Genomic DNA, 19,881 nt, shown 5'->3' on the forward strand with positions numbered 1-19,881 from the left:
GTCAGTTTAAAATGATGGCTCAGGATCATAGGAATGTCATCTCCAGAATGGGACAAAGTATCCTCTTGAAAGTCAAGCAGCTCCTAATTGGGACTCGGCCGAGAAACGGAGATGGTGGTTGGAGGGGGGGGAGCGCAATGAGTGTTTCATTACCTGAATTTACAGAGACGCGAGCTTGGCGAATCACCAGCTGAGGGGCAATTGGTGTTGTAGGTTGGAGCTCGTGCAGCCTTTTGGCAATCCGAAGGAGCTGGCTGGAGCCATCAACCCAATATAAGAACCGGTCAATCAGGAACACAATAGCAGCTGCTGTCACATAGTCCCTGCTGGCAATGGAGGCTTTCAGACAAACCTGAAAAGAACACCAAATGAATGTGATGGTGAGGAGCAACCAGCTCTCAAATTAGAACCGTTTCTAGGGGACTATCCATAAAGTATGTAAATCATCAGGCAGAGGGATGGGGTAGAAATGTTTGTTGACTTGCTTAGCTGAGAAATGTGTACACCCACTTTCAGCTACAGGGCAAAGGAGGGATTGGGGGTGGGATATTGCTTCAAACATAGAAAATTGTCAGAGACATGGAAGGGAAGTTCAAAAAAGCTTTAAAAAGTGTGGCATACTTTACAATACTCTACCCTGTGATAACAACATTTTTTTGTACTCTCTCTCTCTCTCTTTCTCCTCCTGCCCACCGCAGCCCAGTTTCTAAAATAAAGAGCCAGGGCTCAGGCATTCATCAAATGATGACACTGAAAGACCGAGTCATGGAACCCACACAAGGCTGGATTCAGGCTCACACTATACTTAATTACTAGTGAAATCACTGTGTGGGTGTGTGCAGTGCTCCCAATCTTAGATAGGATATTTTGATTATCAACAAATTTTACTTTAATTTTAACCACCGCCATCGATTCATTTTCATCCCAACCTTCTTCCAAGGATTTCAGAGTGTTTCATCTCATTTTAACCTCACAACCAACAGCTTAGACCCATCAGGCTCATCCAAGTATTAGATCCTGGGCCTTCCTGATTTGTGTCCAACGTGCTACCCACTAAATGACACTGTATCTTGCAACCTTATTTAAAAAAGGAAGAGGAAGGTAAGACACTCCTAAAAAGTAGACCAGTGATCTGTTTTCAAGAAATGACCTACATATAGCATTAAAATTAGCTTAAATGGGAATTGGGGGGGGGGTGCTATTAAAAGCCATTGCCTTCTGATTCTCAAGGGAAATGAAGGCTTTTGTGGTGTCAATCAAGTTCTAAACATCAACAAGTTGCATTAATATAGCAGTAAAGGCTACCAGATCAAACACTCCTTTGTACATCATAAAGGAGCAACTAGGTCAGCAGTCCAACGTTTTCTCTTTGCAGGTGACCTTTAATGATTTTTTTAAAAAATAGCATTAACTCCCTTGGTATCCCCCTCAGAGGCTGATCCTTCTCCCTGGCATGGAGAATCAGCCGCACTTATGAAGGAACGTGCTGTTAGGAGAGAAGAAAGGCCAGCAGGCTAACTCTGCGGCAGTATACAGAGCCTTCATGGGTGCTCAAGAATCCCTGCAGGCATTGTGACATCTGCCCAAATGCCCAACTTGCACCTTGGGAGAATGGCGTGTGAGCGAAAGTGCATCTCAGCTTTCCTCTCCTCAGCTGCGGAAAGATGAGAAGAAAACTCCTGCCTGCTGGAGTCTCAAGTATGATTTGGTAACACCTTCCTTGGGATTGAATAGGAAAGGTTAATCTGATGAAGGGAAATTTTACTTAGACTAGAATATACCAGTACTGTGGCTGCAGTATGAGAATATTACCTTGACATGGAGCTCAGAGGTCACTCTGATAGACACATGAAGCCAGACCCTCTATCCAAATATTTATTTTTTGTGTATACTCCTACTGTCCACTGCTGGAGAAGGCATTTGTTTCTTAGTGACTTAGTGACTCATTGAGAAAAGTCAGTTACCTGACTCAAATTCTCTAGTGCCTTTGCTGCTTAATGGGGAAAAAGAAAGTGATACAGCTATAACTTAAGCCTGCCTGGAAGCCAGCGTAACAGTAAGGAATGTACTCTATCAGCACAAGGAATAATGCTTGCACAACTGAAGTTCCCTTTCTCCTCCTCTGTGTTCTGCCAAACTGTTCTGGGGGTTTTCCCTATGACAAGCTCCCTCAGTGAAGATAGGATCTTCCATGCACAGGGGCTAGTAAATTAAAACACACTACTACTACTACTGCTGCTGCTGCTGCTGCTACTACTACTACCACTACTAAAGAAATAGTATCTTCATCTCACTTAATACAGAAAACTCACATTTCCCCCCATTTGCTTCCATGTATAAAGCCAAATTTACATGTGTCCATGCAGCAACCATAAATACACAATATCCCTGTATCCTGTTTCATTTGCAATTATGCATCCATGTGGATAGTGTCATAATACAGTTTAGTCACTAGGTAGCACTGGACTTAGTTGTTATCTGTGTGGAATCAGTATCTTCCTGTGCCTGTTCTTGCTTGGGAGAGACAACTTCCTCACCTGTTTACAGTAGCAACCGGTGTTGTTCCCCTGGCTTCTTGACACTGTCAAGTGTCACTGTCAGTTACCCAGAGGGAGATGGTGAAGGACAAGGCACAACACAGTATGGGTGCAATGATGGAGCCAATTTGACATTTTCTTCGCTGCCTTTCTGCTCCCCATCTTGGTAACTGGCAGTGACATGCAGCATTGGGAAGCCAGGTAAGCAATGTTGATGACTACTGCAAACAAGACAGGTAAAACGTGCTGTGCTGCCCTATCATATGCTCCTGCCCATTTGTCCTCTAACTACCGTATTTTTCACTCTATAAGATGCACCAGACCACAAGACACACCTAGTTTTTGGAGGAGGAAAACAAGAAAAAAAATATTCTGAATCTCAGAAGCCAGAACAGCAAGAGGTGAAAGCAGCAATCCCTCTTGCTGTTCTGGCTTCTGGGATAGCTGCGCAGCCTGCATTCGCTCCATAAGACACGCACACATTTCTCCTTACTTTTTAGGAGGGGAAAAGTGAGTCATATAGAGCAAAAAATACGGTATCCATGGCAGTATTCACTCTTGCCATGTAAAGTGTGAATCAGTCTTCAGACCAGCAATGATCTGGCATAACCAGGCAGAGCAAGGAGCTGTCCATTGGGAACTTTCAACCAACAGTGCTGAAAGCTAGGCAGCACTTCTAAAGACGTTGCAGGATTAAATACCGAATTCTTGTATAAAAAAAACTGGGAGAATCTAAAGTATTCAATTCCCAATTTCTGGCTTTGAGACCCAAACAACACCTATTTTGGCCAGTAATGTCTACCACTAACATATCATTTTTACAAATGGGTTGTGCATTTGTAAAAACAACGTAACATGAAATAGTTGCCTCCACTGGCAACTTTCTGTAAAGTCCCTGGGGAAACCAGCATCACACACTGGGAGACATTGTTCAAAGAATTTGGAGGTAGCTCCAGCCATGTGATGAAGTAATCAGATGTAAAAATCAACTTCTGGCAACTAATTTCTTGATCTCTACTTTGGATAAGCAGGTAGGAGATCATATACAAGCCACACAGATATCTGAATGATTGCTTAACATGCCGGGTTCCTGTGTATGAGCGTGGTTTTGGCTAAGGACTATAGTACTATTTGGAAGGTACAGGAAGAGTCAGGTAAAACTTGATAATGGTATAAGCTGCCTTTATCTTGTCGGACAGATAGACCATCTTGCCCACTAGTGTGCTGACAATGACTTGGTTCGCCCTGCATGAAGTTTTGCTACCGGAAAACCTTTAAACTGAAGATTTCAGGGACTGAATGTAGCACCCTCTCCATCCAAATCACGTGGCAGAGCAACAGCTCACATTCCCTCCTGCCCCCCAGAAGAGAGACTCTCATGAATGACTCAAGAAATGTGTGAAAACATTTGTGGTGACAATCAGCTCCAAGATTAGGGATAGGTCGGTGATGTTAGCCTGTCAGTGAAAAAGATTTACACCCTGTGGCTTGATTCAAATCATGGACTATGCAACTTGAAGAAACTGAAATAGCCATAGTGTGAACAACTTGAACAGGAATGCCTGATATTTGTTTACCTCACAAGACCAGTTGTGAAAAAAGTATTCACGGGCTGACTTATGCTTCAAAAACTGGTGGAAATATATTTATTTATTTGCAAGGGGGCATGCTTTTGCAAAGAATGACACTTGAAAGGGATTCCCATTTCTTTGTGTGCATGTGCCTCTTGACAATGGAGGGATCCCTGTCTTTAAGCACCTGAAAACGAACACTGCCAGCGACACATTTTTCTCAATGCTCCGGAGTCTACCGTATATTTAAGCACTGAGCCATTGCCTAATGCATTTTTTTCTTTCTGCTTCTTCTCCTCCTTCCCTTAAGAGATTGGAACACAAAAGCATGAGAGAGGGTGACCTACCAAACAAAAGAGCCTTTGAGTTCCTCGGAAAAGTAGACTTGGAGGAGGATGGAAGGAATCCAAGTGGCCCTATTATTTCCACTTGCACTAATTAGACATTTTTCTGTCAGCTATTGAGCACCGCTGAGAGGCCAAACTCACTGAATTCATTTCTAAAGTGTTTACAGAAGTTTGCATCTGTTTGTGTCTCTTCAGGAGGAAAATAAGCACTTCAATAGCATTGTGAAAAATCTAAACCAAGTATCCTATTCTGGAGGGCCGGGCAGCTGCATAATTTAACTCTCCGCTCAATGCCGAAACCTCTTGCGTCGCTCTCCAAAACCAAATGGACACAAAATGAGGAAAAGTCAAGACAGGGTGAGAATATCAGCTGCTTTTTCTTGCCCCAAAGATGGCGTGCTGTGTTAACACACCAATACATTTTGCTCGGTGTCAATTGTTTGAAGTTATAACCCTGTTCTCGTCCCCTCTGAGAAATCATACCTGACTTTTTCCTTGGGTCCCAAGTCACACAACAGTTCCTAGTCCACAAAAATGCTGCCATGTTAATGGAAAATGTAGACCAAAACCTCCTTCCCATAAAAGCATAAAATGAAAGTAGGTCAAGTTCTGTGACAGCAATTCCAGGGTAAAAAGACAGACTTCACACATAAAGCCTAGAAGAGGCAACAGACATTCCCCTCCTAATATACACATATGATGGATACAGAGCAGGATCAGACAGTGTGGTAGGATGTCATGCACACCTTACCTCTGGTTTGTTGCTGCTTACTAGAAGGGAAGTGGGGAAAGAGGAAAGACAGTGGTGTGGTTGGTGTGGTGCAAACACACTGCCAGGAGCACTGGAGAGGCTTTGCCAGTGTGTTTGCACTGCGTCCACCTTGCCCCTCCCAGTAAGCAGCACTGAAGCAACCAACTGGAGGTGTAGTGGCGTCCCATCATGCCATCCACTACTGGTACAGATAGCAATTTTTCAGAAATCTGAAGCAGAATGGGAGAGCAGTTACTGCCTACGGATCCAGACATTTATGTCTTCTGTCCTATTATAGTCTCTGGTCAATCAGTTTCACAGGTCTAAGACCCTGCAAAACGTGTTTGAAGTGTTGTTAAGATGCCAACATTTCTGAGAGAGATTGCATATCAGAAGCATGCTGCCAGAATCACCTCCCTTCAGCAGAACTATGAAAAGCTTTCCTCTTCTCTTTTTCTAGCAGTGTCCTGTAGAAGCATGATGAGACTGAAAGTGTGTTATCCTGGTTCGTCAGACTCTCCATATGTGAGTCAAACAAGACAGAATGGCTGCCATGCCTGAGGTGCACATGCAAATCTATACTGAGGAAAGAGCTCTTATTTAATTTGAGAAAAGATGATCTCGTAACTCTTGCTGTCTTATATCAAAATGAAGAATGTATAAAATTACCTCCAAGCGGCAGATGAGACACAGTGGAAGTTTCTGCGTAATTTTGAATTGCCACTAATGGCTCACACAATTCATAATGCACTGACTGATTCACTTCCAGATTTCTCCCATCACAGGTTAACATCTGCAATATCCATTGCCTGTCTAGATAACAGACATCACCTTGGCCACAGGTCCATCTCACCTATTACAGTTGCTTTACTTTAGATTTGATATAATGTGTATCTAACCATATACCACAGAAGCTCACAATTCTTTTGCTAATTTATGTTTCTGAGGGACAGGAAAAAGTCTATTTCTGACCTTGCCCAACCTCAGTTTGTTTGCAATCCCACTGAAATATCATCCTGTCTTTCTGCACCTTACATAAAAACTTTTGATCAGATGTGCACTGTTGCATCTGCAGCTCCTGAACATAATTTTATTTTTTTAAACAGCAACAACCCATCAAGCCTACAACCCCAGGAGGAAGACACTTCATAGACAAAACAAAAAAAATTATGGCGACACAGAGATATAACCAAAATATAAAAGAAAGAAAAGGGTTCTGATTTGGAAATTGTGATTAAGGGATTTCTGTATCCATGCCAAGAGAGAGAAATAAAAGTGCACTTTGCCTGAACATCTGTTTCTACAATGTCAACCTAGGATGTGTAATTGAGTTTAGGGGCACAAAAGGAACTTCATGGCTGGGAAGCTGAGTCAGGTGGAGATGGAATTAGATTTGCAGAAGATTTCTATACACCAATTATAGGGGTTCAGGGTGGAAATGCAAAACAGCCTTTACTGAAGGGCCTTTGCGAAAATGCCCTGAGTGGACGGGTGTGCTGTTTTCATGGTTTCTCGCATTAGTGGCCTGGTTCCTCCCAGCAAAACACCTTAATGTTTGGGTCTCAGCCTTAGGTTCAATGCCAGGATACCTTGTTTTTGCCGACAACTGCAGCTGCTCCCAGGAAGGGAGAAAACACTCTCTCCCAGAGCCATCTGGCACTGAGGTACAGGACAAAATGTGAATATACGAAATTGCTTGTGCAGAATAAATTAGGAAGATAGAAGCAGATGAGGGTGGAGGAATTTTCAATGAGCAAGAATTAAATCATCAATAATTGAGCCTAGAGGTCTGTTGGTTTGCTAAGACTAGGAATGAATGGCCTTGCTAACTCATCCAGGTACAGGGCACTTGGGATGTATTAAATGGATGCAGCAAATGGGGTAGGAACCTCTGAAATATTTTTAAGTCCACCTACACAGGAAAAGAGAGAATGTAATGCAAGCAATACAAGCCCCCACTGAGCATGTAGTCTAGAGATAAGTGTGCCTTGCTTGCTTCATAGTTTGTGAAAACTAGGAGAATAACGAGAAGCACTGCATTATAGAATTGGCAGGGTATGCCATTATTATGTTTTTATCCTGCTCTTCCTTCAGAGCTCAGGGTGGTGCGTGTGCATCCCCTTTTATCATCACAGCAACTTTATAGGGTAGGCTAGGCTGGAAAAAAATTATTAATTGGCCATGGTCATCTATTAAGTTTTCACTGTGCACAAATTTGAACCATTTCAGGTATAGGCAACCTGAGGCTGCTTGAGCTAACCATCACTTTAAAAGCGTTTAAACCAATTAAAATAAACAATGAAGAATTGTTAGCATTACTGGTTAACAGCCAGCAAAGCTATGCTTTCTAACACAACTCTCTCAAAACAGCCATATTAAAAAAGGTGGTTGGAAAAAGAGGGTTTTTAAAAACCCACAACACGAAAGCAGCAGACACCTCCCTGGGAAATTAGTTGCCAGAAAGATGGGTGACTGTATCTTCCGTATGCAAACAGGCAGAAGAAAGGGTCCAGTTTAGGGCCCTTAAGGTTATATTTAAAGATACAGTACAGCTATCACTACTATCACAGAATGATAGAATTGTAGAGTTGGAAGGGACCCCAAGAGTCATCTAGTCAAATCTAGTCCAATTCCGGTGCAGGAATCTCAACTGAAACATCCATGACATATCACAGGGCTAAGAAACAAATTAAAATTATGCTCAAATCATGCTCATTGAATATGACTTGAGCAAATAGACAGTTATGGGGGGGGGGGATCTCAGGCTTTAATATCAAGATGCCCTGGGGGTCACAAAGATACACCACAGTAGATCACTTTGCAGGATATGATCTGCTCAAGCAAAAGAGTGCTACTACATGCAGTAACTTACAAGGTTGCTTATTGGGTTGAGACACCTAGTGATATTGAATTCTCGAGAATAATCTCTTGGAGAATTTTCTCGAAAATATTCTCAGTTAATGAAATATTAGAGAATTTTCATTTAAAATAGGAGAATATTCATTTTGATGCATTGAAAATGATATAATTAGTTAATATACATGTTTATTCATGGATAAACTTGTTCAGATGGCAACCAAAAACTGTACAGTTATTCAATGGGGCAATGCAGTGAATTCACATTCTTTGATACAAGTAAATTCAGTATTAGGCTATCTTGTGCTTCTAATAGCTCTAATGGTAATATATTTCAGTATGTCAATCTCTGATAAATGGCATGTTGTACCATTGAATGGCACTGCCAAAACCAGTTACTGGCACTAAATAAAAATATAGAAACGTCAACTGCTCAACTGTTTAAATCAAGGCCACCTCACATGCTGTTACACATAATTGTATAGGCCTGGTACTTTAAGTGTATAAAGCATTGAAGCTACCGGTAATTTCTGTAAAAATATATATCACACTATATGGCCAAGAGTATAGAATTGCTATGAATAAGGTCACACCAAAATAGAAAAAAGGCTATTACATATTGTTGAAATACATACGAATTCAAATGTTCATCAAATTAAATGAATAGCATATATGTGTGTGTGTTTTCTGTAGCTCACATTTCAGAACTGCCAATGGTGAATGACACAATGCCCAGTAATGTAACTGGATTTTAAAAAACCACCATTATTCATTACTTACACTGGCAATATCACAGCTTAACTTATTATTTGCTATATTTTAAAAATGTGGGTTGTAAAACTGGTTCTTACGTTAAAATTTAGTTTGTGGAGAATATTCTCTGGATAATTTTCTAGCAGAGAATATTCTCATCTCACATCACCAGAGACACCACACACACACTTGCGAAACAGATCGTCGACACTGACAGTGTCAACAGCCAGAGTCCTCCATAGCGGTGTGTGTGTGTGTGTGTGTGCGCGTGTGTGGAAATAGGTGATGAGGGGAAGGGAAAAAGCCTAGCAGCAGAGCTCTGCATGCAGAAGGTCCCAAGTTCAATCCCTGGCATCTCCAGGTAGGGCTGGAAAGATCAACTCTCTGAAGAACTGCTGCCAATCAGTGTAGACTATACAGAGGTAGATGGACCAATAGTCAGACCTGGCATAAGGCAGAATCTTGTGCTCCAATGAGCACCAAGGGCAGTGCCAACCATTTGTTCAAAAACCAGATCCTCACATGGGCTGGAGTCAGAATGTTTTTTTACAGTCTGCAGATGTATGAGGTCAGGCACCTAGGGAAAACCATAACAGACACTCGTACGGGCAAGAGCACATTTATTAAAAGCAGATGAGATATCTCCAGCTGTTCATTTCAAATCAACATATAATTATTTATCACCTCTGCTGCTTTCCCGCTTGCACATTCTGTCTCCCAGTTTTCTTATGCTTACTTTGAGCACAGCTCGTGCTGGGAAATAGCTGGAAACGTCCTGTTTGGAATCCCAGTGGAAGCTGAAGTGTTTTCGACCCTCATTTTCCTTGGTTCAGCCAGGAAGGAGAAAGAGACCTGGGTTTTTGTTTCTAAACGTCCACTGTTTGTTGGAAGAAGAGCGGAGATGATTTGCAATGGGAGGGTTAACTGCATATCCCCTGATTTAAAAAACTGGGGACAGAACAAGGACCAGATACTTTTTGGAAACCCACAAGTGGAAAAAGCAGCAATCTTCTACTGCTGTTCCCCAGGAACTGGTATTCAGAGGCATGTTGCTTCTGATACTGGGGTAACATTTAGTTATCATGTCTAGTAGTCATTGGTAGCCTTATCTTCCATGTGTTTATTGGAAGGGAGTTATTGGTTTGTTTTTGTTTTTGTTCTTGCACTTTTTTTTAATGTATTTTATGTTCATGTTTTGTATTTTTATGTTCAGGACTGCCCTGTGATCTTCGGGTGAAGGGCAGCATACAAATCATATCAAATCAATCAGATCAATCAATCAATCAATCAATCAATCATCAAATCCTCTTTTTAAAGCCACCCAAGTTGGCATCAATCCCTACCTCCAGCCTTAGCAAATCCCATCCTATGCAGATTTAGTTTTCCCACCTCACATGAAAAGTTTCAATTTGTTTTTATTCTATTGTTATTTTAACTTTTTGAAAGTTTTATTACTGCTAATTTTTCTTATTTTTTTTTTTTAAATGCAAACCACTTGGAGAGATTTTTTTTAAAAAAATTATCAAGCGGTGTATAATTTTTATGAAACAACAGTTTTGGCTTAGCAAGACTTTGACAAATCACCTCTGTGTGATATCTGCTGCCCTAGAATGCGTTTTTTTACAACACACACACACACACACAAAATCTGTTGCTGCTTTCAGTTTTGTCACAGTTTTTAATTCTTTGCACTATTTTTAATCTAGACCTAAGAAATGAAACAGCAGGACAAAAGCAAAAAATAAGATCAAAAACTCAAAAACCCACATAAATTTATACCCCCAAAAATGTAACATCTGAAAGAACCCTAAGATAGTCCTTTGAATAGACAGGTGACAAATCACCAGAATTGCTTTCTTATAGTCCCACAGAAATAACATTAACAGTCAAGATCTTTCTTCTATCAAACTCCTATTCTGGAATTCCACAATGAAGATCACTATCAAGAGGGAAAACATTTTAAGATGCACGTTTTACATTGATGTGTTAATTACTGAAGGTGGTTGTCAACTAAGCTGCTCAGAGAAATCCCATTGAAATTAATGACTTTGCTTAAGTTGGGCCAATTCAATGGGTGTACTCTGAGTAAAACAGTTGACTACCACCCTGAGTTTCTCATTAAATTTAGCAGATATGGGATTTCCTCCATGCCCCTCTCCACCCACCCCCATTGCCCCCATGTCTTTTATGAGCATTCCTCTCTTCTGGTTGTTTTGTACAATAGGATTCTGCAGCCCATGCAAAGCTGAACTGTTTAAAAGGATGATGTAAGCAGCAATGGTTGTTTTGCATACTCAACAGAGCAATGGTCTGCAAACAAAGCATTGCTACTAACAATGCAAGGCTAAGTCAAACTTTCAGACTGGAGACCCAAGTGCTCTCATAGAGACACTTTGAGATCAGTGGAGCTACTCGAGAAGTAAGATACTGCACACTGTGAATATGGTCCCCAAAATCTGACCTTCCAGAATAATAAACACTTCATTCAAGGATCCCAAATCACTTTACAAACACTGGTTCATTCCAGTGGAGAGCTTATTCTAAACTCGCCACTTTAGAATAAACTCAGATGAAACGTGTCAAAGTTTTCGCCAAACAATATCAACAAAGGCTGATTTCTCTTTCGGAGGGATTTAAATTAATTCCCTCCTGCAAATCATATCAAAAGAGGAAGCTCAGAACTTCATTCTTCGCAATCAAACTGCAAATTTAATACTTCCCCCCTCCCCAGCCTCGCTCAACATCTTAATCAAAGTTCTAAAGAAACTTTTTCTGTGTCTTGAATTTTTTAAATTTCGTTTGGAATAAATAAATGGGAAAGAGAACAATGGAAAGGGGGTGGGGGAAAGAACCTTTCTTGACTAATACTAATAATATGGGTCAAAGTGTCAGTCATTCTACAATTAAATTGGGGAGTAAAATAGTATCCCTTTTCTCCCACAGTACAATAGTGCTAGAATATAAATTACCAGTGAAAATGAAATAATAGTTCAAAGCACATGGGGAAGCGAGCTCAGCATTTAGAAAGTATTTTTTACGGCACAATGAAACATTGAAGACGACGGTAACCCATGTACTTTGGGGTGTGTTGGTGAATAGTCTCCAAAGAGCATGAGGCAGGATTGTAGGGCCCTATAGTCTGTGACCCCATGATATGCTTTGTTTCGCTGGGGCAGCTGCAGTTATCAACAGATGTTTTGGCAATAAATAATTGGTATCATCTCAGAAAAGGCCCATCTACCTGGGGTGAGGGGATAATGTGGGCAAACCCTGTTCCACTATTACAGTCACATTAATCTCCCATCTATCCAGGTTTCTCAGGGAGTTGGCTGCAGGTGTTTATCCTGGGAGAGAGCAGACAAATGCTCTTGAGTCCGAGGGCTTTGTGAGCATTGTAAAAGCGGGTCAGCCACCGCCATAAATTTCCATCTGAGGCCACACACCAAAAAGGGAAAGGGAAAGGAGGGGACAGGGAGGAAGAAAACACAGCAAAACAAACTCAGAATCACAATAAAACTCCACTTAGCACTAGGGATTTGTAAAGCAAGGGCGACAACAAAACCCTCCCACTTTTACCAAGGGGCATGTAAGGTGCTCCACGCAACTTAAACCATTCACCTACAGAAGGAGAGAGAAACAGTGATTTAAGGAGGCAACTCCCTATCCTATCTTACACCCAGATACAAATAGCACCTGGTTGCAACCAACAGGTCCCTCCCTCACTTAACCCTCTCTGCAAACATAGCAATTGTGCTGCAGCAAATTCCCAGTGGTTGTTGGAGAAGAAGAAGAGTTTGGATTTGATATCCCACTTTATCACTACCCGAAGGAGTCTCAAAGCGGCTAACATTCTCCTTTCCCTTCCTCCCCCACAACAAACACTCTGTGAGGTGAGTGGGGCTGAGAGACTTCAAAGAAGTATGACTGGCCCAAGGTCACACAGCAGCTGCATGTGGAGGAGCGGGGAATCGAACCCGGTTCACCAGATTACGAGACTACCGCTCTTACCACTACACCACACTGGCTCTCACACTTGGAGCTCTGGCCTACGCAGGTTTAGGAATAGCTTGCTGGATCAGGCCAATAGCTCACCTAGTCTAGCATCCTGTTCTCACAGAGGCCAACCAGATGCCTGCGGGAAACCCACAAGCAGGATTCGAGCACAAAAGCACTCTCTCTTCTTGCGCTTTCCTGCAACTGGTATTCGGAAGCATAGCTGCCTCCAACTGTGGAGGTAGAGCGTAGCCGTTGACAGCCCTCCCCTCCATGAATTTGTCTAATCCTCTTTTAAAGCCATTTATGCTGGTGGATGTCACTGCCTCCTATAATAAATAATAATAAATAAATTTTTATTTCTACCCCACCCTTCCCGGTTCAGAAAACCGGGCTCAGGGCGGCTAACAAGAAATTTAAAACACTTAATTGATGCAACAAAAAACAGCATAAAATACAGTATAAAACGTGAATAACAATAAATTCAGAATTCAAAAATCAATTTAGGGGGAAAATCCATCCAATAAACATTAGATGATCACCAGGGTTAGCTGGTTAAATTAGTCCTATTTGGGCCAGCGAGGAGACCAGGGGAGAATTAGCTGTGGGACCCCAGAGCGGGTAATCTTCATAAAAATGGGAGGGGGAGGGAAGGAAGGGGAATAAAAGACCAGGCTAAGTTCAAATTGAAAGCCAGGCGGAGTGAGTTCCATAGTTTAGCTATGTGTTGTGTGAAGAAGAGGAAAGTTTTTCTCCCTCTCTCATTGTACCAGAACTCGGGGCAATACAATGAAGCTTAATGTTGGAAGATTCAGGGAAGACAGAATAAACTATGGATTTTATTCCCATTAGCGGCAGTGATGGCCCCCAACTTGGATGGCTTTAATAGAGGATTAGACAAATTCATGGCAGGTAAGGTTATCACTGGCTGTTAACCCTGATGCATATATACTCCCCACATGGATGGCGGTAATGCTGCTGAATGCCAGTTGCTGGAAACCACAGGTGTTCTTATGCTCAAGTCCTGCATCTGGTTGGCCGCTGTGAGAAGAGGATGCTGGACCAAATGGACCACTGCCCTGATCCAAGAGACTTTCCTTATGCTCCAATGTATGTAAGAAACGTGTATGCAGTCAGGAATGGGGGGCGGGGAGAGGACAGAATAAATAGGGAGAAGTTACTCTCTGTTCCTCAAAACACTGGAATCATAGGGTAGTCCAATACATTTGATTCAGGATAAACAAAATTAAATACAGTTTTACTCAGCCCATAATTTACAGTGAAAATCACTGCCTCAAGATGTTGCCAAAAACCCAACGCAGATGGCTCTGAAAGTGGTACAGTCAAATTCTTGGAGGATATATATCTATCCACTTGCTATTTGCTGAGGTAACTAATATTGGACCCACCACCTTCAGGGCTTACACCTCAGATGACATATGTAACAACAAGCAAAACTTGTCTGTATCACGCCTGACAAGTGACCTTCAAAGGGGCATTTAGCTGCAACTCTTGCAGATATAGTGCTGGACTCGGACCTTTTAGACCATTGGTCTAAAATCTGTAATTGCACACATTTGTAGTTGTTCCAAAGAACACATGAAGCTCCTGAATGAGTGGGCTTCTTCAGTCACTGGGGGAAGCCCTCTTGTGCAGGATCTCCATGTCTACATCAGAGAATACACTGCCTTCTGGTCCAGGGTGCATATCTTGTAATATGTAAACAAAATCAAGGCATTAACCCCAACACAACTGATAAGAGTAAGAACGCGGCCACTGAATTAAATGGAATCAGGATGACAACTGTCACCTAGCAGAAAAAGCAGTGAAGGATGGGGGTCATCTATATAAAAGGAAGGCTACCATTTGTTAGGCCACTGTATATCTAAGTGCTGTGAATGCAGGTGTCAAAGGCAGGTGTCATATACTTCATACCAGTAACTCATGCAGCCTTGCATTGATCACATCTTTCAGGTTTGTTTTGTCTTCCAGGTCTACGGCTTGTTTGTATTGCCACTTTTCTGGCACGAAGGGCCACTTCATTTCCTTTGCCTCTTCGATGAGGGTCCTCAGATCATCAGGGAGCAAAGCTGAAAAGGTCAAAGTGCAGGTAAGTGATTCAGCTGAGAAGGTTAGGAGGTGGTACCTGACCTGCTGAAAGCATTCCCTCCACCGTTTTTTGCCTCTCCGCGGCCGCAAGCTGTCACTTCTCCCAGCCGCAGAGTAATAATGAGAGGTTGCCTGTCATCAGGTGACCTCCCGTGCTCTGCCCTGCAGGTAAACTGGAGCTGTCTGTCATTAAGAGAAGGGATTTTATCAAGGAAGTGAAAGACTGTTGTTGCTTTGTAGGTGTGAGTGAAGAAAAGGAGGCAGAAAGGAGCAGAGGAAATGGATTCCTCCACAGTGAGAAAATGAGAGTTTGGAGCCCTTAATGTGCAACTTGATAGCTAACTCAGTATTCTGAGTCCAGAGGCAATATACCTTTAAATACCAGATGCTGGAGACATGCAACAGGGGAAAGCCATTGCTGTCACGTCTGACTTGCTAAGTTATCTGGCTGGAAACAGAATACTGAATGGAATTTTAGTCCAGCCCAGAATGAAGGGTCTTTGAATAAAGCCATTGGCTTAGGTCTGAGGACTGTAGTTTCTTAATATTCCCAATCAGTGAGTTAGGAGAAGTATAAGAAACAGCACTCTTCCCCAGAATTTGTCTTTTGCAGAAACTTAGGAAAGGGATACAAGGAGAAGGGGACGACAGAGGACGAGATGGCTGGACAGTGTTCTCGAAGATACGAACATGAGTTTGACTAAGCTGCAGGAGGCAGTGGAAGACAGGAGTGCCTGGCGTGCTCTGGCCCATGGGGTCACAAAGAGTCGGACACGATTAAACGACTAAACAACAACAAGGAAAAGGATGGTGAATGAGATTTAGCAGATGGAAGGGTTGGTGCAAAGTCAGCCTGTCTGGAAATCCCTGAGACATGAAGAGCTAAGGCCAAAGCAAGCTGGATGAGTTCATTTCTAAATCCCTGCCCCCATTTCCACTATTCATCTCCATCCTGGATAGAAAGAAGTAGCATCCATGGAAGCAGTAGTAATACTAATAAATGAAATGACATCATTGTTTGTGTTTATTACTATGTTGGGTATTTTTGTATTTTTATTGTAAACCGCTCTGTGATCTTCAGGTGAAGGGCAGTATAGGCATTTAATAAATAATAATGATGATGATAACAAGCTTCAGGCTTTCAGCTCAGATAATTAGTTCAAACTGCTGCCATAATTGATGCCACACTTCTTATAAGCAATATGTGATCATGGCAGGATTTTTTTTTTAAAAAAACACCTGTTAGGGAAGAAGACACCTGCAATTGGAGCATTTAACTAACCTGCAGGGATATAATCCAATGGAACAATCATACACACATTGTGGCATTATTCATATTATTGCCTCTCGGACTCAAAGCAGATAGCTAATGCGAAAACAAAAATCTAAGGGAAGTAGGTCCTAAGGAATCTCTGAGCCTTGGTTCCTTTGCTGCTTGAACTAGTTTACCTGAAGGGCCATGTCTAATGTAGTGATTAAAAGGGCACTGATGTACCTTATCTGTAACTAAGCCGATTATTTATCATACTCTCCAGCATTTAATAAGGGAAACCGAAGAAGAAAGAACTACCTGATTAGAAGTTCAATAGCCCATTCTAAAGAGTGATAATAAAGCTGAAAGGAATTTGTGACAAGGAAACAAAAGTGCCTTTTGTGGGATGAAATGAAAGGAAACCTTACAAGAAAAAAATACACCAGCCCTTTACACATAGCCTATATTCCCAAATGCCAAAGAGCTACAGACAACTATCATCACAGCCAAAGGAAGCAGAAAACTGTACACAAACAGAACAGGCCCTGCATGAGGTGGATTTAAATTTCCCCAAATGTCATCATGATTGATTCACTCGGGCAAAGTAGCTGGCACTATTGAAACAGCAGAACTAGGTGGAGAGTCACATGATTTGTCTGTCAAAAAGGAAAATCCTGTGTGTGTGTTAACAAACAAGCAAACAAAATTCAGATTTATCAATTTAAAAGATAGTCTGCTTAATACACAGCAGTTTATTCTGCGCTCGGTGCTGCTTGTGCAAGTTAGTTTTGCTCAATGTCCCCACCATGCTGTCCTTATCAAAATGCCATCCCATATTCCCCCCCTCCATTTAGTTCAGATGGACTGTTTCCAGGAAAAATAATATAAATTAAAAAAACAACAACCCAAAGCTTCTGCAGAAATTATAGATCCAGATTAAACGAAGGCTGTAGGCAAATGGGTTGCCATTTTGATGAGGACTAGGTTATTTGAATGCTGCAAAATGTGTTTGCCAGAGCAGCACCGAGTCCACACTAAGTATCTGTGTGGAAGCACCCAAGACCCTACTATGGCAGTAAAGGGATAGAAGGAGGCAGTATGGGATTGCAACAGTGACAACTTAATTGTTGGGTAACGTACCAAGTCAGAATTTATGGAATTTAGGCTCTGAACTGGCAAAGCTTTTTGCAAAAGTACTGCAACTATTTAGTATTTCTAAGCAGACTTCCTAGAGAGCAAGCCCCATTGAACAGAATGGGTGTTATTTCAGAATAAAGGCACATCTTGTGGTAGCTTTATCCGAAGTAATTAATTTTGGAAGAGCTAGCCATGGTAATCCGCTGCAGGAAAAACCCCATAAAGAGGCTTCTGGACACAATAACAAGTCTTGTGGCACCTAAAGGAGCATCTCCATCCCCACTGTTCAGCCTGGACACTGAAGCCCAGCACTGAGGGCCTTCTGGGGTTCCTTCACTGCACGAAGTGAGGTTACAGGGAACCGGGCAGGGGGCCTTCTCAGTAGTGGCACTCTCCCTGTGGAACGCCCTCCTATCAGATGTCAAAGAGATGAGCAACTTATATAACCTTTAGAAGACATCTGAAGGCAGCCTTGTATAAGGAAGTTTTTAATGTTTGATGTCTTACTGTGCTTAATGTTTTCAATTTGTTGGAAGCCACCCAGTGTAACTGGGGCAACCTAGTCAAATGGGCATAATAATAATAATAATAATTATAATAATAGACTAACAAATGGATCATGGAACGACTATGCACAGGCAAGAGTTTGCTTCATCAGATGACCTAATAGATCATCTTCCTATTTCAATAAATGGTTTCTTCAATAAATGGTTTCTTTTTCATATCATATTCAATAAAACAAAAACTCTTTCAATGTGTCACTGATATTTACGTACCGCTCTTCAAAGTATCCGTTGCCTGCAAATGTTCCTCTTAACACCCTGAACCATTTTTATTTTCAAAACACTTTTGTAGATGATGAACTTTTATTTAGAGAGAAAAATCTGGGAATTCAAATGTAGGGAGTTGCATTAGGGGAAACGGTCAAATGCTTTAATGAAGGGGATATACTCTCAGTGAAAGGACAGCAAACAGCCGCCATTCAGAAGTTGCATTATTTCCCCTCCCCCTTTTTTATAATTGAAATTTATGTGCATCGCCAAACTTTGGAAGCATTGTTTTTCTTAAACGAAAACCGCTCCTTATAGCCTCATGTTTACTGAAGCTTTAAATGAGAACTGACAGCAATTCACTGGTACAAAGTGGGCTTCCTTCCCTGCCTGCCTCCTAGCTCACATCCCATTCATGTCCTAGAAATCCAGTAATCTTTTGACACTTATCTGCTAGGAGGGGGGGGGGGAATAGGGCAGGCCGGGGATGGGGTGGAAGTTTAGGGCAGTCGGCTGTTTTGCACCCAGTACTTGTCACTGGGATCTCACCTCTGTACTGCTGATGCCTGCTTTCGTCTCTCTTAGACTGGTTCTGCACCTCTGGTGAGATCTGATCCAGCATCTGTTTGCATTCCTGCAACAGAGCGGCCATCGATCTTTGATTATCCATGCTGCTCACTTGAAAATTGGGTGGGGTGTGCGCGTCTTTGGGTGTATGGCGATCAATTACCGAGGAGAAGACACAAATTCTAAATGAAAAGGATCCTTTCTAGGCCGAGATACCTGGTGAACAAAAGAAGGGGAAGGATGATTAACTAAAGCATCATCAATTATCGGCAAGGCTCAAGCAGGGAGGGATAATAGGGGAAGTACATGACAGTCTCAGAGGACTTTATTAGGGAAGGGTGTGAAATTACCGGTACTCTGGGGTCCGTGTACCACAGCATGGAGAGAGGAGGTTGCTTTTCAATACCCCTGTAAAAAGCCCCAAACAGTGAAGTGGCCAGCCACATGCGCACACATAGAATCCATTTGCACACACGTTGGTTCCATGCAGTCAAGTGCTTTATGCTGGAACCCTCATGTTTTAAAGACCTTTTAACCTTGCTCTGCAGCGAATCACCGTGATTTCTAGAAATGCTAGCTGAGTTACATCACATATTCTTTCTGGAGACGGTAGGAAGCACTTTGGGAACAAGTGCTCGGATAATTTTACGCACAACATGGTGGATGGGGAGAGGCAATCCCTTGCTAACTTTCCAGTCAACAAAAAGACACCATTCAGTTTTCCCTGTTATGCTGCTGTATCAGGGCAAAACAAAAGAATTATGAAAAACAGAAAGCAGGGGAAACAGCAACCCAATGTCTAGTTCTCCCCCCAATTCTCTGGAAAGTTCTGGTGAACCTCAGGCTGCATTCACATGGCACTTTTCATGACTTTTCCCTGTTAATTTCCACATGATGCTTGAGCTTTCACAGGATGTAAAAGCCACACCTGGAACTTTGGTAGACTAGAGTGCAAATTTAGTGCTCAATTCCATGTTAGTTGCTCCCAGAAAGAAAATGCCTGTTTGCAAATAAGGTGGTTTCTGTGGGTGCCTGGTGATGTAATCGGATGGTTCCCTTGTCAGAGATTCAGTACCCACCACTCACCGTGTTAAAAGGTTTGTGTGACTCAGGCCTGGCATATGTAAACTGTGTCAGCTAACATGAAAGATGCAAACTGAACTGTAGCCACTTGCCGATCAATGCGAAAGATGTACACTATCCTGCAAAAACATTTGAGTTAGAACAATGAAGGATCC

At 42.0% G+C, this 19,881-nt stretch overlaps 1 protein-coding gene across 8 annotated transcripts in view; it reads right to left on the minus strand.

Moving 5' to 3' along the window:
- The window catches only part of ALPK1 (alpha kinase 1), a 58,308-nt gene that overhangs the window by 14,041 nt on the left and 24,386 nt on the right, over positions 1 to 19,881 (minus strand). For all 8 annotated transcript variants that reach the window (XR_013990309.1, XM_081020274.1, XM_081020277.1 and 5 more), the window contains 3 exons: positions 18,626 to 18,859; positions 14,744 to 14,898; positions 154 to 352 (listed from right to left, as the gene is read on the minus strand). Coding sequence is in view for 7 of the 8 variants with exons in the window: in XM_081020274.1 (XP_080876400.1) it covers positions 154 to 352; positions 14,744 to 14,898; positions 18,626 to 18,746 (475 nt within the window). In the remaining variant the exon portion in view is untranslated. The remainder of the gene's footprint in view (positions 1 to 153; positions 353 to 14,743; positions 14,899 to 18,625; positions 18,860 to 19,881) is intronic.

Source organism: Podarcis pityusensis (assembly GCF_964106645.2).
Source record: "Podarcis pityusensis genome assembly, chromosome: 9".
NCBI classification, from domain to species: domain Eukaryota; kingdom Metazoa; phylum Chordata; class Lepidosauria; order Squamata; family Lacertidae; genus Podarcis; species Podarcis pityusensis.